Genomic DNA, 23,513 nt, shown 5'->3' with positions numbered 1-23,513 from the left:
TGACCCAGCAATTCCATTCCTGGGCATGTATTTGGAGAAAAGAAAACTTATGTCCATACAAGCACCTGTACATGAATACTCAGGATAACATTATTTATGATAGCCAGAAACTGCAAACAACCAAAATGCTCTTAAATAAGTTGAATAGTTAGAGAAATTGTGATATATCCATACCATGAATCATTACTTAGCAATAAAAAAGAACTGATGGCTAACATGCAACACCAATCTTAAAAAAAACTCAAAAGACAATCACAATGGAAAAAGTAGTCACAACTTATATCACAAAGTGCTAAAGTTCTTAAGTCTATAAATCAGGGCAAAAAGCCCAACCACCAAATTTCAAAATAAAACCACCAAATTTCAAAATAAAAAGCTCAAAGAACTTTGAACAGTAAAAAAAATATATATATCTATATCTATATCTATATATATAGATATAGATATAGATATATAGTCACCCAGTCTAGGTGACAAGAGTAAAACTCTGCTCATAAATAAATAATGATGTGCTTTTATAATTTAAAATTAATTTAAATTTTTAAATATAATTTAAAAAATATATTTTTAAAACAACAAAAAAAAACAAACTTCACCCTCACCCATAAGAGAAGTCCAAGTTAAAACTATAATGAGTTATAAATTTTCACCTGTTAATTTGGAATGATCAAAAAGTTTAATAACACATGGTATCGTTGAAGGCACAGGAGGAAAAAACAGTCTCTTACAGAGCCTGTAAGGTTATAAATTAGCACACACACCCTTCTCTAGAGGGAAATTTGGCAAAATCTACAAAAAATATTTAGATGCGCTTTCTATTTCTAGGAATTATAAAACTACTGGCTATATTTAGACAAGTGCATAGCGATATATATCACAGAATATTCTCTATAGCAATGTTTTCAACAGCAACAAACTACCCAAATGTTGACCAACAGGGGAATATTTAATAACACAGAATCCAACGAATCAATTGCCTACTAAGTAGCTGCTAAAAAAGAATAAGGCAAATATGTTTGTTTGTATGTGCAGGAGCTATCTCAGTAAAAATATAAAAAGAACTGAAAGCAACACCTGTGACTGAAATAAGGGTGAGAGAGGGACTTCCTTTTCATTACAAACCCTTTTGTAACTTTTGAGTTTTGTATATCAATGTATTATCTATTTAAAAATTTAAAAACAATCAAAAAATTAAATACAATTGACCCTTGAACAACACAGATTTTAACTGTGTGGGTCCATTTATATGCAGATTTTCTTCCACCTCTGCCACCTCTTAAGACAGCAAGATGAAAATCCTCCTATTACTCTTCCCCTTTAGCCTACTCAATGCAAACATAACAACTATGAAAACCTTTATAATGATCCACTTACTGAATAGTCAATATATTTTCTTTCCTTATGATTTTCTTAGTAACAGTTTCTTTTCTCTAGCTTACTTTACTGTAAGAATACAGTACACAATACATATACAAAATATGTGTTAATCAATTGTTTATGTTATTGGTAAGGCTTCTGGTAAACAATAGGTTATAGTAAAGTTTTGGAGGAGTCAAAAGTTACATGTGAATTTTTGACTGTGTGTGTTGTGAAGGTGGCATCCCAATCCCCTTGTTGTTCAAAGGTCAACTATACAATAATTCCATGTTAGCAGAAAAGTATACAACTAGACCAGTGGAACAGAGTAAGATCTAGAATAATATTCAAAGGAAGTTTTGGGAAAAATATAAAATTAGAGCCCTATACTCATGTAAACAAAAATAAAATCCAGAATTGATTAAAAAATCCCACAAATGTCAGAACTGGAAAATGTTATTTACTCCTCTAGGAGGTAGCATAGGTCATCTGGAATCAGACAAAATCCAACAGCTACTGGTTTAATATATGAAAAGCAATCAGTGTTATACACCATATTAATAGAATAATGGGAAACACTATACAATCATCTCATCAGATGTTGAAAAAGCATTTAATAAATTACAACATGCAGGCCGGGCGTGGTGGCTCACACCTGTAATCCCAGCACTTTGGAAGGCCGAGGCAGGTAGATCACCTGAGCTCAGGAGTTCGATATCAGCCTGGCCAATGTGGAGAAACCCCGCATTTAATAAAAATACGAAAATTAGATGGGTGTGGTGGTGCGCGCCTGTATTCCCAGCTACTCGGGAGGCTGAGGCAGAAGAATCGCTTGAACTGAGGAGGCAGAGGTTGCAGTGAACTGAGATCATGCCATTGTGCTCCAGCCTGGGTGACCAGAGTAAAACTCCATCTCAAAAATTAATTAATTAATTACAACATGCTTTTATAATTAAAAAACTCAACAGGAAGGGCATCTATGAAAGAATCCACAGCTAACATTATACTTAATGGTGAAAGACAAGATGCTTTTCCTAAGGAACAAGAAAATAATATCTACACTTCAAATAGCATATGAAAAGGGTTTTACATAATGATCAAGTGGGGTTTATTCCTGGAATGCAAGGATGGTTCAGTGTATGAAATTCAATATAATATATCACATTAACAGAATGAAAAAAACTACATGATCATCTGAATGGATGTAGAAAAGACATTTGACAAGTTTCAACAACATTTCATGATAAAAAACACTCAACTAGGAATGGAAGGAAACTATCTCAACATAATGAAGACCATATATGAAAAACCCACCACTAACATCATATTCAATGGTGAATGACTGAAAGCTTTTCCTCTAGGATCAGGAACAAGGCAATTCTTGCCACTTCTACTCAACATAGTACTAGAAGTACTAGCCAGAGCAATTACGCAAGAAAAAAAAATGAAAGGCATTCAAATTTGAAAAGAAGTAAAATTAATCTCTGTTCACAGATGACACGACGTATGTAGAAAACTCTAAAAGTTTCATGCAAAAGAAAAAAATTATTAGAACTAAGAAACAAACAGGAAAACTGCAGGATACAAAATCAACACACAAAAAATGAGTCCTGTTTCCATACACAAACAATGAACACACTGAAAAGGAACTTAACAATTCAATTTTCAGTAGCATCAAGAAGGATAAAATACTTAGGAATAAACTTGACCAAAGAGGCAAAAGACACGTACACTGAAAACTACAAAACATTTCTGAAAGAAATTAAAAATATAAAAAAAAGATAATGCTCATGAATCAAAAACAATATTGTTTAAATGTCCATAATACTCAAAGCAATCTACAGATTTAATGTAATCTTTATCAAAATCTCAATGGTATCTTTTGCAAAAATAGTAAAAAAAATCCTAAAGTTGATATAAAATCTCAAGGGACTCCCAAAAGCAAAAACAATCTTGAAAAAGAACAAAACTGCAAGCCTCACACTTCCTTATCTCAAAACATATTACAAAGCTACAGTAATCAAAACAGTGTGGTCTTGACATAAAGACATACAGACCAATGGAACAGAATAGTGAGCCCAGAAACAAACCCTCACACATACATAGCCAAATGATGTCTGACAAGGCTGTCAAAACCACACAATGGAAAAAGGACAGTCTTCAATTTTTATTCAAACATATAGTTTCAAAATAAACATTTAAATAAAATTCTAGGAACTGCAGATTATCTTGAAAGGACATGTAGACATAATAAACTAATTTATTTGTTTTTTCAACAATTCAGGCTTTTTATTTTTACCTATCTTAAAGTGATTTAATTATAATACTACATCCAACATTCAGTTTCTTTTGTACTGTAATATCTCCATCTTCGGCACATCTAAAGCTTATTTACATTTCAGTTATAATAAATTTAGCCAAGAGTACTGCCAAAGAATTACAATAACTAATCTCTGCCCAGAGCTATTGGGGTCTGCTGCAAGCACTGTCAGGAATGAAGTAAAGAAAAAGAATGGGCCAGGCGTGGTGGCTCATGCTTGTAATCCCAGCACTTTGGGAGGCCGAGGCAGGCAGACTGCCTGAGCTCAGGATTTTGGGACCAGCCTGGGCAACACGATGAAACCCTGTCTCTACGAAAATACAAAAAATGAGCCAGGCATGGCAGCGGGCACCTGTAGTCCCAGCTACTTGGGAGGCTGAGGCAGGAGACTCGCTTGAACCTGGGAGGCAGAAGTTGCAGTGAGCCGAGATCATGCCACTGCACTCCAACCTGGGTGACAGAGCGAGACTCCGTCTCCAGAAAAAAAAAAAAAAAGAATGGCTTAAAATTATTTTCCAAACACCAGCTATGTGTCAACAAAACGTCTTTTAAAAAAAAAGAAAGAAAGAAAGAAAGAAAGAAATGATCACCAAAATTAGATTCTCCCTTTTGTTACATTATCCTACCTACCCCATGATGACCACATGCCCCATGATTACCACAACCAAGTCCTCCAGCTGGCTGCCATGCAACTCATGGCAACCCAATTTGTGCACAGGAGGCTGAGCAAAAGCATGGCAGAATTCACTGTTAAATTCTGAAATGCTGCATTTCAAACACTATACAGTATTATACTAGATATTTGATCTTTAAATTCGATCTCAGTAAGATCTTGAATGTTGGATTTCTTTGATAAACTGTACTTATTTCTGACCCTAAGTGTTTGGCTCCTTAATCTCTCAATTAAAAAAAAAATTATTTCGTAATTATAATTATATAGAGTGGTTCTTTCACTGATTCTAATGCTAAAGATTCCTTTCCGATCCCAAAAAAGCCAATCATTCTTAGTTCCCAAGATCACACTCAAGTACACAGACATCCATTTATCAAAAACACACTGGATGCCTTGGGGAATTCTGGACAACTATACAAACACGACTATTACATTAAAATCACCAGATAAAAAGACAGAATATTATCTACAAAGGAATGTACGACTTAGCAGGTAAGTGTTGGACTTCGTTTTGAAGGTCAGAAACCAGTGCTGCCAATTAGGGAGAAAAATTTCCAAAGAAACTCACCTACAGAAAAATTAGTGCTCTTGATTTCCCAAAATTCAAGTATAGAGGAGCACAGTTTATGCTGAATTATCTAAAAGTAGAGTAGAATGAATCATAAAACCTTTGAATGCCCTTCCTAATAGTTATCAGAGCCTGCGTCTTTGAATTTGCATCACCTGATCTCCAGGCACTGGATATTAAGCATGTGGAAAAAGGGAAACTCAATTATAAAAAATGAGAAAAGAAGAAAACTGTGAAATATAATCCAATGTCAGAGGAGCCCTTGGCAGAAAACGCTGGTAACCAATGTTATTAAGATGTAGCAGAAACCTTACCCGCACTGCACAAAACATGATGGATCATTTTAACTATTTAGGAGTGTTAAAGCATCTGTTCCCTTTTTGCCTAAAGCAAAACCCAAGTTTATATAAATATATATATATTTCAAATATTTTCTATAAATTATTTCTACATCTTCTCAAGCCTAAAAGAGTTGTAAATATCTACAAAGAAATATTCTACTTTAAATAGGAAAAAGGGTCAATCTAGTTTTCTTAAATACTAAGACTATACACCCAGCACATCTAGGTTGCTGGTCTTCTCCAGAATTATTGGTATACTATCCCATATCAAGTAAGAACAACTGTACCTTTAAAAGAGCACAGGAAAATTCAAATATATATATAGCCCAGAAAATAGACATTCTTGGTGTTTAATGGAAAAAATTGTTTCATAAACATCAAAATTTAAATAGAAGCCACCTTCCCAGGCTTAAAAATGAGAAAAATAAAACATAGTTTGTTTAATCACAAATTGAAGGACACCCATGTGGTCAATTTAAATGTTTCTCAATGTTTCAGATTCTTCAGTCTGTAGCGTCCAAACACTTTCTAAACAATATTAGGACGCTTTCAGAATTTAGGAGGACCAAGAAAAGGCAGTGATCTTTACAGATAATTTCAAAATTTTAAATAATTTTTGGTGAAAAAACAGAGACTTAAGGAAAAATGCCTAGGAAATTATTTCATTTTTATACTCATTATTTACTGTCACTGTGCTCGATGAGAAAAGAAACTGAAATGAGTTCTAAAAGAGACTATAAACATACAACTGTATGATAAAAAAACCTAATTTGCTTCTCTACTTTTCCCAATCCTTCCCCCCATTATAACCCTCTCAAAGGGGTAAAGGGAGCTAAATGATTTCTTTTAAAACTCAACCACAATTATGATCCATGTTGTTCCCCCACAAAATAAACCACTTAAATTATTCTCACGCAAGAAAACGAACTTTTAATTTCAATGCCTTTGGGGAGTTTAAGAAGAATGGCGCAAAAGAAATTCAGTAGAAGCCCTCTTAACTGATATTATGATTAACTGATGCTCTCCATTCCCTTTATAGAACATCCAGACCAATGCCCTACCAACCTAACTGCTTGTGGCCAGTAGACAACTCTACAGTGCTTCTGCACAATTCTGCTCACACCATGTGGTATGCTTACCAAGAACCAGAGGTTTATTCTCAAACTTGCTTATGTTAGTTGCACTTGTAATTGTAATTACAAAACTGAATTAAATATTACAAAAGCTGCTAAAATGCAAGTGTAAAAAGAAAGTTGTTGTTTTCATGAAAACTAAGTTAAATGCTCTGGGAAAGACCTGATAAAGCCAAGTTGCTATTTTAAAAATGCCAGTGAAGCCAACTATAAAAGATTCTTCCCCATTCGCAACAGGTTCTATACTCAAATATCTTCATAAAAGCCTTTAAGTCTTCTTGCTAAAATAATCTAAAACTGCAAAGTCATCACTCTCAAAGAAAAGGCCTTGACCAACATCAAAAGATTGGCAAATAAATATACATTAAAGTAAGATGTTTAACTTATGTATCATTTTTTATCAATTCACTACTGGTTTCAACTAGATTGGCTAAAAGGAGTATCTTAATCCATTTGGGCAGCTGTAACAAAATACCTCAGACTGGATAATTTATAAACAACAGAAATTTATTTCTCACAGTTCTGGAAGCTGGGAAGTCCAAGATCAAAGCATCTGCAGATTTTGTGTCTGGTGAGGCCTGTTCCTCATAGACAGCACCTTTTAGCTGTGTCCTCACAGGGTGAAAGGGGGCAAATGAAAGGGGGCAAACAAGCTCCTTGGAGCCTCTTTTATAAGAAGCATTAATCTCATCCATAAGGGCTGTGCCCTCATTACCTAATCACCTGCTAAAGGTCCCGCCTCTTAATACTATTGCACTGGGAATTAGGTTTCAACATATGAATTTGTGAGGGACACATTCAGACCACAGCAAGGAGATATTGTATCCTTCAGTAATCAAGTAGAAGAACAATGAATTCGAACATTAGAAATAACACTCATAGTCAGCTGGGTGCGGTGGCTCACACCTGTAATCCTAGCACCTTGGGAGGCTGAGGTGGGCGGACTGCTTTGAGATCAGAAGTTCAAGACAAGTCTGGCCAACATGGCAAAACTCCGTCTCTACAAAAAATACAAAAATGAGCCAGGCATGGTCACTCCTGCCTGTCGTCCCAGCTACTCAGGAGGTGAGGTGGGAGGATCGTTTGAGCCAGGAAGCGGAGGTTGCAGTGAGCCAAGAATGTGCCACTGCACTCCAGCCTGGGCAACAGAGCAAGACCATCTCGGAAAAAAAAAAGAAAAAAAAATAAGTAACACTCATAGTCAATAATTATTATGCCTCGCACCAACCAGTGAGAAATCTCTAATCAATAAAGACATACGATGTGAACTTATTCAGATATATTGCCTGAGATATTTAAAAACTTGAAAAGACATCTCCTGAGAAGGTAAAATTTGACTTCAATCTGATATAAAGCAAACGAGATGAGTCACCATACTTTTACATGACTACAGATGGCTCGACTTAACAATTTTCCAACTTTATGGTGGTAGGAAAAGAATAGGTGTTCAGTAGAAATTACTTCGAGTACCTACACAACCATTCTGTCGGTAACAAAACCATTCTGTTTTTCACTTCAGTACGATATTTAATAAATTACATGAGCTATTCAACACTTAATTATAAAACAGGACTTGTGTTAGATGTTATGTCGGCTAATGTAAGTGTTTTAGGCATGTTTAAGCTAGGTTAAGCTAACCTACCATGTTTGGTAGGTTAAGTGTATTAAGTGCATTTCTGACTTTGGATATTTTCAATTTATGATGGATTTATTGGGACATAACCAGGAGTATCTGTAGTCCAAATGAATGCAAAGCTCTCTGTTCTATACATGTTGGCCTTTGAAATAATTAAAAATATTAAAAATATGTAAAAGCATTATGTTAAAAATGTATTTTCTATTTGAAAATTTACCTGAGTCAAGGAAGATATAAATAGCTAAACTAGTAACAAATATAAATCTATTAATAGATTTGTTTATATTTAAGTCTGAATCAAATCAAATACTGTATCCTAAAGAACTATTACTTTATTCACCACGAAAGTATTCTGTGTTTTTGCCATTATGTTCTAACAAAGCCAATTTAAACAATAACTATAAACAATATTATAAACTATTTTGAATGATACAGGTATTATTCTAAATAAAACAATATTAAAGGATTGAGAGGAAATATCAAATAATTATCTTGTCCCTGAATGGACAAGATATTTTAATCCAAAATTATTTTTCCTTTTATTTTCATAATTATGTAAATTTCATACCTCATCAACACCAATATTGGCACACTAAGCAATAAGGTATTTCAAACAAAGTACCCCTTAACACATGTGCTCAACATCCTATCAAGATTAAAATTTTCTTCCATTATTTATATGGATCAATAATATATGCGGCTGCCGGGTTAAGTGAGCTAGTGAGGTTCTCCTCTCCTTCAAAATGAAACCAGAAATATACACACACACACACACACACACACACACACACACACACACCCCCGTAAATGACTAACAAAAAGAACACCACAGAAGTATTTTAAAAGTTTATCTGTAAAGTAAGCAAGTAATTATAATTTCTATGGATTCTACATTAAACATGACATTTTTGTAATTAGGGAAAATTTTTTTTAAATTGAGTATATTAAATTTCAAAGACATCAGTTAACCTCAGAGATGACAGGATAGGGCAATAAGAGGAAGAATACCATTTTTCCCTACTCTACTTCCCATCCCTATCATAGCCACTGTTTGTAATTACAGAGTGTGGTATGGCTCAGTTGTGTTTGCAAGGTAAAATGGTTAAAATCCACTGAATTAAAATGAAATAAAAGATTCCATCTATTTCATTAAAACGAGTTGGAGAGCTAATAAATGTTTACTGAACTACCATGTAACAGGTTCATATCTAGCTATTATAGGGATTTATAGATAAATGTCTCAGAAGCCTTATCATTTTGAGGAACAAAACAAAAACACTTAATAAGAGGTAAATTAAATGTTAGGACAGCCTAGGCAACATAATGAGACCTCATCTCTACAAAAAATATAAACGAAAATTAGTCAGGTGTGGTGGTGCATGCCTGTGGTCTCAACTACTTGGGAGGTTGAGTTGGGAAAATTGCATGAGCCGGGGAGGTTAAGGCCACAGCAAACCAAGATCTCGCCGCTGCATTCCAGCCTGGATGACAGAGCGAAATCCTGTCTCAAAAAAAAATAAATAAATAAATAATAATAATAATAATAATAATAATTAAATACAATTTAAGTTGGGTGTGGTGGCTGACGCCTGTAATCCTAGCACTTTGGGAGGCCAAGGTGGGAAGATCACTTGAGTCCAGGAGTTCGAGACCAGCCTGGGTGACATGATGAGACCCTGTCTCTACTAAAAATACTAAAATTAGCCAGGCATGGTGGCACGTGTCTGTAGTCTGAGCTACTAGGGAGGCTGAGGTGGGAGAACTGCTTCAGCCAGAAAGACAGACGTTGCAGTGAGCTGAGATTGTGCCACTGCGCTCCAGCCTGGGCAACAGAGCAAGACTCTGTCTCAAATAATAAAATAAAATAAAATTTTAAAAATAAATGTTATGAGGCCGGGTGCAGTGGCTCACACCTGTAATCCCAGCACTTTGGGAGGCCGAGGTGGGCAGATCAACTGAGGTCAGGAGCTCGAGACCAGCCTGGCCAACATGGTGAAACCCTATCTCTACTAAAAATACAAGATTAGTCGGGCATGGTGGCACATGCCTGTAAGTCTCAGCCACTTGGGAGGATGAAGCATGAGAATCACTTGAACCCAGTGGGGCGGAGGTTGCAGTGAGCCTAGATTGTGCCACTGCACTCCAGCCTGGGCTACAGAATGGGGCGCTGCCTCAAAAAAATAAAAATAAAAAATAAAAGTTATGAGAGCATGCAGGGAAAGTGAAATTGATTCTGGCTGGGGAAGAAATATATAGATGAAAGGAGGACAGCCTAGAAAGATAAATGAAGGTTAAAGAAAAAAAGCATTTGAAATAAGCCCCACAGAAACAAACAGAATTGAGATAATGAGAGGCCAAAGTAAACAATAAATTAAACATCTTACTTTACAACCACCTTTTACTTCACCTCTCAATTCTTACAGTTAATTATGGACAATGAAAAGAATACTTTAATTATGGCTCCGAAATAAAGGCCTTAAAATTATTTTAAATTGTTTTAAAGAAATAACAAAATGATTGTAAGAATGAATGAGAATTATCTAATAAAATGGGAATTATCAGAACTATTGTTTTCCATTTTAGTTACAAACCATGCATAAAAACATTCAGTTTACATTTGAACATCTTAAAATCTGTTTAAATCTAGTGCTTAAGGCCACAATGGAAGGGAAAAAATGAAAAAGTAAATGTGCCTGTCCCATTCTGGACTCAGTGATAGCTGTGATCAACTAGCCAGCTGGTGTTCGAAACTATGTTCTCAAAAACTTGATTTTAAATGTATGTACGTTTAGAAATGAAGAGAATGCTAGAAGCTATTTAATTTTCCAGAAAACATGGTTTTCTTAGATTTAAAACAAGTGAACTACTGGCAAAAATAATCATTTAGGAAACTAAGTTCTGTGACAAATGTAGCCACTTCATTTAATGAAGTACAGAAAAAGTCTTAATAATGTTAAAGAATTTATAAAAACAGAGCCTTAAAATATACTCATCCTAAACCCCGAAGACTAATTACATAAAATCTTTTTTCAATAAATATTTTTCACATTCAATAAGCATTCCCCTTCAACAAGTATTTATTGAGCCAATAAACTTCCACAAATTACTTTCTGGTGAAATCTTTCTATGCATATTAAATTGGTTTATTTTTAATTCTATAACGATGAGATACTGAAAATCTATTTACATATCACTAAGCAATTCTATACTACCTAATTCATTTGGTGACTTTCTGTGAATATGTACCACAAACAGCAGATTTATTCATGAAAACTGGCATTCAAATCATACTTCAAATATAGTCAATTATTGTTATTTGTGACAGTTATGTTCATAAAATCACCACAAACACTGAATTTGCGAATATATAATCACTGCTACCAGGGGAAGTATAGGGTTAGGTTCCTGCAAGCCCCTGGTCACAACGTTTTCATCAACTGATCAATACATAACACATATATACACATACATACATGTACACAGACCATATACAGAGATATGGATAGATATAGATATGGCCTTTAATTTAAAATGGGAGATATATATATATATATCAGACAGACAAGAAAAGATGCTTATGATATATTATTAAGGGGAAAACAGGGAAGTCATACAATACTATGTATATGATTCCTTCTGTAAAAAACAAGAAACAATTTGCTTATACTATATATGCATACACACTAAACAGCTAACAAGGAAGGAACTTTGGCAATTCCATTTTTTACAATGAGCATGTGTCAGTTTTATAAGCATACAGTAGATTCTCAAAAAATGTTTTCTTATTATGGCCACTTAAAAAATAAAATAATGTGATACAAAATTCATGTTGTTTGAAAATGACTCCTATAATCTTCATGTATTCAGATAATTTCTGCTAAATATAACTAAAAACAAACACTTCATATTTCAAAGATAGAATTTCAGTAAACATTTTCAAATTGTTCTCAAAAATTCGCAAAAAATGTTCTCAACACTTGCCAGTCCTCCAAACTGAAATGTTCAATGATTTGTAACAGGGATTCACAAGCTTTTACTATACGGGTAAATATTTTGCGCTTTGCAGGCACACATGGTCTCTGTTATGCATTCTTTGTTTTTGTTTCTTTCTCTTTTTGTTAATAACTCTTTAGGAATATTTTTCAGATTTCTTAGCTCAGAACCACACAAAAACAGGCCACAGACTGGATTTAGCTTGCCAGCCATAGTATGCCAACAAACCAGCATTTAGTAGAAGTCTGATATTTTAAATATATTATACCAAAGGCATCAGAGGTCACAACAGTTGAGTTTTATTCTACGTTAAATAAACAAGGTAGCATTATAGCAATTAAAATTACAAGTTGATTAATATATTGAATTCTATATGCTAGACTACAAGTCAAATGATAGAACAACACAGTAAAATAAATTTCAAGCATTTATATTATATAACTGTAATCATGAGTGGGCATGTGCATGCTTGTAAAGCATGCACTTCTCCACTTGAAAAAAATCAGTTGAAATTTAACTAGCATACATCAAAGCTCAAGTCTCCTTTTATGATCATTAAAACCATTCACTCATTTAAATAATCAAAACTAGTCAGTGATTTGTTTTAGAGATCATCAACCCCTGAAAATTAAGAACTAATCAGAGACTTGTAGTGATTTATTTGGTTTTAATTTAATTTATGAGATATTGTAAAATATTAATCAACCTTCTAAAATACTACTCTTTGGAAGTTTATATTCTTGAAACTTTTTAATATTTACTTTGTCAGTAACCATCACTATACTACCTTTTTTCCTGAAAGATAGCTTTTATATATTTGATTTTATCTAAATTTGAAAGATCTTCATTATTATCCAGCTGTTACTATCAAATGAAAATTTCATTATGAATAATAAACTGGGTCAAAGTAAAAGCCTAAAACGAAAATTCATCCTGCAAAAGTAACCAAATACTATCATACAATAATCTTACCTAGACTGGTGGGTTTTATCAGTTCATCCAGTAAATCATAAAATGGTAATTTTTGAAGTTTTATATCCGGATGGACTGGGTGAAGAGCTGATGTAAGATGTGGGAGTTCCAGTTCATGTTTAGGTCCCAGAAGAGAAACAGGAAGTAATGGCGATGATGCAGGGTGACCATCGTAAGTGAGTTGTGGAATGGTAGATGGAGACAAAGTTGCTGGCATAGGACTTGAATGTACGTTGGGGATGGACAAGTCTGCAGGTGTCATGATTTTCTGCGGGAACCGCCGCCTATAGAGTTCCTTAATTTTCATTTGTACAGCAGGACTACAGCCAGCCTTTAGCAAATGCAGGGCTTTTGTGAGAAGTTCGTGTTTGCGTCCGTGCTTGTTTCTCCCAGCGTAGCCCAACAGTACTTGGAGTTCAGAAACTCTAAGGCTCATAACCATTTGCTTAGAGAAAAAACAAAATGTAAAACATTAGTATTCCAATAATATAATTTACACTATTAAATGACACTTTATTATAACCCCCTTCTTATGGTTTACTTAAGTAAATAAAGGCCAGTTCACTTATAATCCTAATTATTTCAAACTTTGAATTTAATCATTTAACGTAAGTAAACAAAGAAATTTAAAATTAATATTCATAAATTCATTGACTTCTACCCTTGGTTATAAGAAATATAGGATAAAGTATACACCAGGGAAAACCACACCTCACTTTATTCCACTGTTTTGATGAAACTGTCAGGTATTTATCAAGCACTTACTGAGTCTCCAGGAGAATGTCGAGTGCTATGTAGATGGCAAAATGTAATGATGTGCCCTCAAGAATATTTTGTTTTCTTGGGGAAAAACTATAAGTATATATGAAACAACAAACAGTCCACCTCAAACACCAGATGTAGGCAGGATATCAATAGCTATTATCAAGTGTTACTTATATTCTATACTAACTCTGGAATTTGTAGACTTAAGTTACACCTTTTTTGACCAATTATATATCAGATATTCTATTTGATATTTTCATATGGAATGTCATAATCTTTACAACTCCCCAAGGTATCATCCTGCCTGATTTACATATGAGGAGACAAGTTCAGAAAGGTTAGATAACTTATAAAGCCATAAAGCTACTAAGGAGTAGTCAGGATTCAAACCCAGATATGTCTGATTCTAAAGCCCATGCTCTTTCCACTAAACCATTAGGAAAAAGACAGAGCTGGACTCATATTACTGACTCTCACTTAACTTGCAAGGCCAAGCTAGAAGTCCAGCAACCCAATTCATATGCCATAACACATGAGGCTGCAGTAAAGAAATCTATTTAACTTTGTTTACCTATGTTCAAAAACTTATTTAGTCACTGTTTCTCCTTTTTCCCCACCTACTAATAGGAAATGACCATCTATACCAATCCTCCCATTTTAAAGTGGTGGAAAATGGAATCCAAAGAGAAGAAATCACTTACCCAAGATCACACAGCTATTAGCAGAATCCTAAAAGACTGCATCGCCACTGACAGGGAGTATTAGGATAAAAAGACACATGTAAGCTTACCATTTGCTCTCTATTTCTCCAACTAATTCCTTCACCTCATACCAAATACACAAAAGCTATGCTTATGCTGCCTTCCCTAACTCACCACCACTCACGATGATGACCCCAGCCAATTCTCTAAGAGTTCTTTGCAGGTGGCAAAACCATTAAGCAAAAAATAAAATACTGAAGAGAAAAGTATATAAAGAGCTTTATAAGCAATATAGCTGGTTAATCAAAGAAATATGAGTCCTTCCTCTACTTCTCTGGCTTGGAAAACTCTTTCCTCAAGGTCCAGCTTTTGTTAGCCTTTGCCCATTAGACTTGGTAGGATGATTTTTACTCTCACTATTTTTACAAAGGCCACTTTTCATATCTGTATTTTAGCATTTATTTTGCTTTTTGTAATTTTCTGTTTACACAAGTGATTCTATAACCAAACCAGGGTTCTCCATGGTACACAACCATATTATCCTCAGCATCTAAAACTAGGGCCTGACAACAGTGGAAACTCTTCAAATGCCTGCACAAGCAATGAATGAATGAATGAACGAACAAATGAACAAACAAGAAAGGACACCAGAAGAAAGGGTGGGAGGTAGCATCTACAGCGATAACTTATCCAAATAAATGCTCAAATTCATATTCTGTAGAGGCATGCAAAGATATAACGTAAACCTTAACAAATTCCACCCAAATCTTAGAAATGTTTTCTCTTTTTAATGTTATCAAAGATTGTAAATAATTACTAACTATAATATCAGCAGGATATCAATTTCTCCCTACTCACCAAAAGAGTACAAAATACTTCTAAGACTTTTATTATTTAAAAAGCAACAGGGACTTCAAACTGAAATGTACTATTAATAACTAAACTGCTTTTAAATAAATAACATGAAACTTCAAGGATTAGAGGTTAAAAATAAATTTAAGTTGGCATGGGTCAAATGTACTGCATTTTACAGGAAAAAAAGTACAAATTTTAAAGAGAACTATTTCAACTCCATTCTCCTAAATCAAAAACAAACCAGCAAAATTCAGTGACTACTGTAAACTCTGCATTGATGACAGCTTTTGTCTTTATTCTACAGGTACAAAGATTCAGATGCAATGCAGATGTATTATTTTCCTATTTTTATAGACTATGTTGACATGTCTCATAAAATCTCTTGCTTGACAGTCCAAAAAAGTTTATGACACAACAAATAAACTTGAGAGCCCTTAATTACATTTTTTGTCTCTCTCTGAAACAAAGAGTAGCAGCAGCAATAACAATATTTGGTACATAGTAGGTACTCAAATAGTAGCTGCTATCAGCAAGCCAAGCTTTTTAGTTTTGTTTGTTATTTAAGAGACAGGATCTTGCTATGTTGCCCAGACTGTTCTCAAACACCTAGGCTCAAGTGATCCCGCCTCGGCCTCCTGAGTAACTGGGTGTTTTTGGTTTTTTTTTACAGGATTCATCATCAATTGTCATAATTATCAGGCAGGTACTGTTCTCACTTTTCAGGTGGGAAAATAAGACTTAGCAAGGTTAAGAAACTTGTTGAATGTCATGCAACTGGTTCTACTCCAAATGTACTTTCTTTCACGCTATAATATGCCGACTTTAAGAGGAAACGAACCACATGCCTTTTAACTGGATAACAAAAAAACCTATTTGAAGATTAATTTATTTAACTCAATCTCCATTTCAAGCTTCAAAATTCTGGCTTTTAAAAACTGGTGATTAAGATAAGAAAAGAATGTGGATTCAAATTAACCATTGCAACTTATAATCAGGTATAATGAAAAATCAGGTGCTATCTATTGCTATTACTGGAACAGCTGTTGCATACTCTTAAGGACTGTGATAAGCATGCAGTATTTTTTAAAACGAAATAAAAGAAGGGGGCGGGAAACACAAGCATCTTTCAACAGAAAAGCTGCGAAGAAGCATAAAGCAGTCAATTCACAATGAAAAGTGTTGACAACACTGAGGAAAACTAAACACTAATACATCTGAGATGCTGAAATGAAATATATTTTAATCTGCATTTATTTAAGGTGTTTAAAAATCTCCATTTGTTAGCACAACAACAAAATGAATATTTACAACTAAGGACTGCATCAACCACTACTACTATTAGAAATCATTACTTCCTCAGCAATTTCATAGCATTCTGCTGACTCTACGTCCTCAATTGATAAGAGTTCTCAGAATCCTAGGGGATTTAGAATGCCTCAGAACTGTATATATTTTGAATACAAGAGCATTCTGTAAGGAGCAACCTCTTAAAACTAATTTTTGTAATCTGACAGACGTGAACACAATTTAAAAAACCAAAAAGTTTTACAAGAAAAACAGCAGTCCCTTCCCCCTTTAACATACCCCACAATTTTTCAAATCCCTGAGGCAACCACTTTCAAGTCTTTTTAGCTAGTTCTTCTGGCATTTTTTTCTCTATATTCTATGTAGTAGGTCTATGCAGCTGTTTAATTTTTTCTTTGAGGACTCTACTGACTTCCTATTATAAAATATAATGGTTTAGCTCTGTTACATCTCCTCTCCCTCATCTTTCTATCATAATTTTTGGTTGAATCAATTGTCAGTACTTACATTATTACTATGGCTGTAAATAATATTCACAGCTGAGCCAAAAGTACATCATGATTACTCTTCCTTTTCTGTATAACTTTGCTTTCCTTACAGTTAATAACTACACCATTTTTCCATTTGCTTAGGTTTCTAGGTACCTACTGCTAATTCATCTGCAAACAGCTAAAAGTATTAACTTTCTTCTCAATATATTCAAATACATCAGGTAAATCAGTTTTAATTTCTTTCCTGTAGCCCTCCACCGTATTCCAATTTGGACTGTAGGCTCTCTAGGCCTGGTGCACAATTATGGTCATGGAATTTCCCTTTAGCTTATCCCAGGAATTCCCTTGTCTCTCTTTTATACTGGATCCCGTTTCCTTATCCCACTACTTCCCCTTTCTTGGTTTTTCTCTTTTTGGTGGGGTATTTCCTCTAGCAGCTTTCTGAGAAAGGGGGCATGTGAGGTACGATGTTTTTATTCCTTGCATTGTATTTTTAAAATCTTCATTTACCCTTACGACTGAGTTTGGCTCAGTACAGAGTGCTGGGCAGGAAATCATGTTCTGTCAAGATTTTGAAGGCCTTTCCTTATTGTTTTCTGGCTTCCAGTGTTAAGAAGCCTAGTACCAATCTGACCCATAATCCTTCATAGTCAACTATATATCCCCATCTGGAATCATAGCAGCTTCTCTTAATGTGTTCTGAAATTTTACAATGTTGTGCCTTGGGGTTGGTCTTTTCTTTTCTTTAATTGCATAAACTGATAACTGTAGAGCCTTTTAAACTTAGAGATGTATGTCCTTCAGTTCTGGGAAGTTTTCTCACAATAATCTTCCATGTCTTTGTGTTCTCTTTCTTATATACTTATTATTCAGACAAAGGTCTTCCTAGACTGATTATCTAATTTTTCCTTTACTCTATTTTCTTTTTCCTTGTGTATTTTTACATCTCTTGTCTTTTAGCTCTATCTTCTGGGATTTTCCTCAATTTTATCTCCTAACGCTTACGTTAAATTTTTAATTTCCATGAACTCTTTTAATTTTCTGCATTTCTCTTTTTCCTCTACATTTTGTTATTTTTCTTTTTTGAGAATATAAATTGGGTGTTGATGTTGTTTTCTTCTTCTCCCTACACTGGTATCTGCCTTTCATGCCTGAAGCTTTCCTTAAATGAGAGGCAATCCTGGGATGTGCATACATAGTTAAGAGTAAGATACTAAAAAGATGATGGGAAAATCTATGAGTGAGCAGACCAGGGTACTTCATCTAGAATGACTGGGCAATAACCTGGCTATTTTGTTTGGATTCCCTTTGCTTCCTTTTGTCTGATCACTTTTGACAGAGAGGAACAATCCAATCTCCTGCTTTGGTGGTATAAGGCTGGCTTCTAGTGTTCTAAGGGCAGAGTAGTGTGGAATGGGAGGTTCAATACATTCAAGACAATAACATTTTACTCAATCCCCTTTTCAGATATGTAAAACTTTACAAAAACACACATATATATGTATGCAAACTCTGTCCCAACTACACAGAGGCAGGGGCCATGTTCTGAGAAAGATAAATACAGACAATACTCAAACAACGTCAACAAGCAAACAGGCTTTTGCAACTAAACAGAAAGTGCCAGTTTTATTGTCTCATTAGCTGTGACCTTCCATTATTGAAGGTTATATCTACACTGTGGATAAGAATTAGGCACTTCTTGTTGAACAACATAATAACTCTTGTTCGCACATCCCACTGCAGTGGTTTACAGGATTAGTCATAAAGCAGACTCTATATTATGAGTCTTTATCTGGTATCAATTTATAACGAATTGTAAATCAGAATGAATTCTGAAGACAGACAAAATAGGCATTTAATAAAGTCATAATATTTCATTTATACTTTTGCCTTTCATCCACAAAAGCAAATGAATAATCACAAATTCTGTAACTGCACACATTAAAGCCTGCACACAACAACAAAAGTATTTTATTATTTTCAAATTCAATGGGGCTTACTTTTGGATGATTTCTAAATCTTTTCATTACAAATTGTTAATAAGCAGCTATAAGCAATCTGTCAACAATGCCCCATTTAACCAGAAAACCTAGTTAGACAGTTTCTATTCAAAGCAGCAAATCAGGTTGGTTACATACTTCTCCATAATCACCCAATTTCTCAACTTTTATTTATTTTGCAGCATGAGACAACTGGAAAATGACCTGTAGTGCCTACTCCTCTAGTTAATTATCTTCCACCTCTCCAGGTCCATCTTATTGACTGCATTGAGGTCTCACAAAATGACAAAATATTGCAATTATACATAAATAGAGATTCCATTCTTCTTTAAACAAAGTATAAACACTGTTGAAATGGTACACCATGGCTTCAATTTTTGATAGATAATTTAAACATCATCCTTATTTATATACTACCACATTTCATAAAACTTCTATCCTTCAAAAAGCTCCTTCTTGACGATAACCTGAACATTAAAAATAACAAATCCAGCCAGGCGCGGGGGCTCAGGCCTGTAATCTCAGCACTTTAGGAGGCTGAGACGGGCAGACCACTTGAGGTCAGGAGTTTGAGACCAGCCTGACCAACATGGTGAAACCCCATCTCTACTAAAAATACAAAATTAGCCGGGCATGGTGGCGCATGCCTGTAATCCTAGCTACTCAGAAGGCTGAGGCAGGAGAATCGCTTGAGCCCAGGAGGTGGAGGTTGCAGGGAGCTGAGATCGCACCATTGTACTCCAGCCTGAGCAACAACAGCGAAACTCCGTCTCAAAAAAATAAATAAATAAAAATAACAAATCCAACTCAGAATGTTATAACATTGGAGTACAATATTTTTCCTAAAAAGTTTAGGCCAGGTGTGGTGGCTCACACCTGTAATCCCAGCACTGTGGGAGGCTGAGGCAGGAGGATCACTTGAGCCCAGGAGTTTGAGACCAGCCTGGGCAACACAGCAATACCTCATCTCTACTAAAAATAAAAAATAAAAAATAATTAGCCAGGCCCATTGGTGGCACACACCTACAGACCCAGCAACTCAGGAGACTGAAGCAGGAGGATCCTTTGAGCCCAGGAGTTCGAGGCTGTGGTAAGCTGTGATCACACCACTGAACTCCAGTCTAGGCAATAGAGTGAGACACCGTCTCAAAAAGAAAAAAGGAAAAAAAATTTTTAAGGGCTTAGTTTAATTTTAAAATTTAGAGTGTAAATTTCTAACACACTGCCAAACTTCTTATGCAGAGGTGGGAAAATATGGCTCTTATTTAAGAAAAAGGCTGCTCTGCACACAGATGTTCAATAAATGCTTTTTGGATCAATGCACAGGCCCTAAATGAGTATGTATAGGAAGAGAAGACAGGAACAATGAACACATAGAAATAAACCAGTCTTCAGAAACACGCGTAATCATCATATTAATTCAATTCTCAAAAGTTACTGAATACCTAAAATATGCTGAATAAATGTGCAATACAATATAATGGTACTGGCAAATACAGAATTTGGATTCTGGTACTGACTTGGCCACTAATTTACCAAATTACAATCTTACAGGTTCTGTTTTCTCACTTCAAAAAAAAAAAAAAAAAAAAAGAGGGATTAACTAGAGGTTCTCAAAGGTTCCTTAAAATTTCAAAATTCAACATTATAACTGTATGAAATGAAATTTTCTTCTCATTCTTCTACTCTTCTATAGTTGAGGAAATACAATCCATACAGTTAGTGAAATATTAAAAATGTTTTCAACCATAATTTTTAGTGTGATTTACACGGGTTGATAGACTAAAAATGGCAAAACATAATATGTATTAAATACTTATAATGTACCAGTAACATACTAATTATAGTAAGCATGATTATCTTATTTAATCCTCATATGAACCCACAAGACAGAGTATTATTATTCTCACTGTATAGATAAGAAAACTGACATTACATCTAAAATCACACAGTAACTATGTGATGGAGATAGGGCTCAAATCTGACCTGACTCCAGAGTTCATAACTAACTAATACAATGTCTTATCACAAGCTCAGCCAGGGCTGAGTATATGTTACACGGAGACAGGGACAGGAAATGGGTGACAGGGGGCACTAAATGACAGTCAAGGAATTTATACAGTATAATGTGAGCAGGCAGTGGAATAAATGCATATTTTAGAGGCAGTAAAGACGTAATTGAAATAGTGCTTAAGGAAGTTACTGAAGTAACCACCAATAGGATGGCTGAAATAAGAAAAAAACTAAGAAATAAACCTTCTAGCTAAAAGACACGGCAACAAGCAGGATTTACCTACATGTAAGGTTAAGAAGGAACTGTGCAGTGGAAATACAGGAGACAGGACCAGGAAATACTGCAAAGAAAAACTACAGGCCATGTTCAATATTCTACAAACAGGTAGGTCTTTTAAAAATTAGTACTGTACTTGATCATGAGAACAATCATCATTCACTTTTCAAATAAAATCTAGAATTTAAAAATACTTAGTAGGGCTTTAAGAAGTTTTAAGTCTACTGAATTCTAAAAGATTATTCTTTCCTAACTGTCCCCTTACCAAAAACAAACAAAACACTGCATTTGCAATTAGATGATCTAAGTTTCAGATAAGACAAGAGGCAATGAAAGAAACAGTATACCCTATCTGAGAGAAAGCTGAAAAGCCTAAAAGAAGAAACATGTATTAACAAAACAAAAAGTGAGAAGAATGCATCTTCTAAACTAAACAGTCTAAATTACAGCCTTCAGTCTGGGTCCTGGAATAGAGATTAAGGAAAAGTCCTAGAGGGGTGGTACTGAACTATTTCAGAGCAACAGGAGTAACCTACTGAAGGTAACAGAGCTAGCAAGTAGTGGAGCTCAGACTCAAAAGGCAAATGCCAATGTCCACACAATGCTACACGGTAATAACAACTACAGACAGTATCGGATAGTATGAAAATGTTTTTGGAAATAACAGCAACAGAGTATCAAAAATAGAACTTAAAGATCTTCTTGTCTAAAACTCCATCTAATATATGAAGTTTTACTCCAACTTTCTTGACTGGTCCCCCAGCCTCTGCTAAAAACACTTCTAAGAGTTCACAACCTTTAAAAGCTGCCCACGTTAGCGAAAAGCTCTAGGAATTGAAAGTTCCCTTTAAAGTCCGCCCAATGGCTCTAAAATTTCGTCCTCTTGGTATACCAGAATCGACTCTTAAAATGCTTAAAATGTGTTAAGAGGACTCTTTTCCTTCAACTAGCTAGACCCCTTCCCACTCCTGATCATTCTCAAGCATTCTGCAGTCCATAGTACTCAGAAGTGAATGAAATAATCTAGATATAGTGTGACTAGTCTCCAGCACAGCAGTATTACTATCCCTCTTAATATGAACATGGTATTTTTACCAATATAACCTAACAAGTCATTCACGTTTTAGGTTTGTTTTATTTGGACAAGAGGGGATATATGGTATGTGTTATTCTTTTGTTTCAGCAGGGAGGGGAACTGCATCCACATCATCCTGTTGCTTATGTTAACTAAAACCTTTATTCTATCTTTTTCACATAAACGGCTACAGTATAAAGTCAAACCACCTCATCCTCAAATACAATTTTTTTAATTTAAAAGTAGAACGTAATGTTTCATGCCATTAAACTTCATGTTTTTCAGCTCTTCATTCCAGCCTTTCGAACCCCTTTTGAAAAATTGTATCCTACACCCCTCTATTGTACAATTATCACAAAATGTGGTAAAACATTGATTTCCCAGTTTATGTCCTCCCATAGATTTTGAGTTTTTCAAGGGTAAACACTCATCTCCATATCCCCTATGCAAGTATAGTTAATGACACCAAGTAAGTGCCCAACAGATGATGATATGAATTCCTCTTCCTTTTATCATCTTAACACACCCTTTCCAGTTCTGTGCCATATATAAAATCTGCTAATTGTGCCCTTAAATATTCACCCAAGTCATCCTTAAGAACTTGGAATACGACAGTGTCAACTCTCTAGGGCCCTGAGTATATCATAAGAGATTATCATCCTCCAAGTAACAATAAAATTTAAGGCTACAGATGAAGATTATTCAACTATTTGCGATTAAGATGACTCTTTTCTCCTAGGACTCCCCAATCTTTTTTGTTGTTGTTCTTTGTTTTTTTGAAACAGAGTCTCACTCTGTCGCCCAGGCTGGAATGCAGTGGTGCGATCTTGGCAACCTGTGCCTCCTGGGTTCAAGCGATTCTCCTGCCTCAGCCTCCTGAGTAGCTGGGACTACAGGTGCATGCCACCATGCCCGGCTAATCTTTTGTATTTTTAGTAGAGACGGGGTTTCACCGTGTCAGCCAGGATGGTCTCAATCTCCTGACCTCATGATCCGCCCACCTCGGCCTCCCAAAGTGATGGGATTACATGCGTGAGCC

General features: G+C 35.1%; 1 protein-coding gene across 3 annotated transcripts in view; it reads right to left on the bottom strand.

The window, feature by feature from the left end:
• PIAS1 (protein inhibitor of activated STAT 1) overlaps positions 1–23,513 on the bottom strand; it is a 129,795-nt gene that overhangs the window by 84,228 nt on the left and 22,054 nt on the right. For 2 of the 3 annotated variants that reach the window (XM_054451157.2, XM_054451161.2), the window contains exon 2: positions 12,993–13,437. In XM_054451157.2, the coding sequence (XP_054307132.1) occupies positions 12,993–13,437 (445 nt within the window). Of the gene's footprint in view, positions 1–12,992; positions 13,438–14,458; positions 14,483–23,513 lie in introns of those variants that run through there. The other variant, XM_054451160.2, reaches the window with a different exon arrangement.

This window comes from Pongo pygmaeus, chromosome 16 (assembly GCF_028885625.2).
Source record: "Pongo pygmaeus isolate AG05252 chromosome 16, NHGRI_mPonPyg2-v2.0_pri, whole genome shotgun sequence".
NCBI lineage: Eukaryota > Metazoa > Chordata > Mammalia > Primates > Hominidae > Pongo > Pongo pygmaeus.
This window is presented reverse-complemented; position numbering and strand designations above follow the sequence as displayed.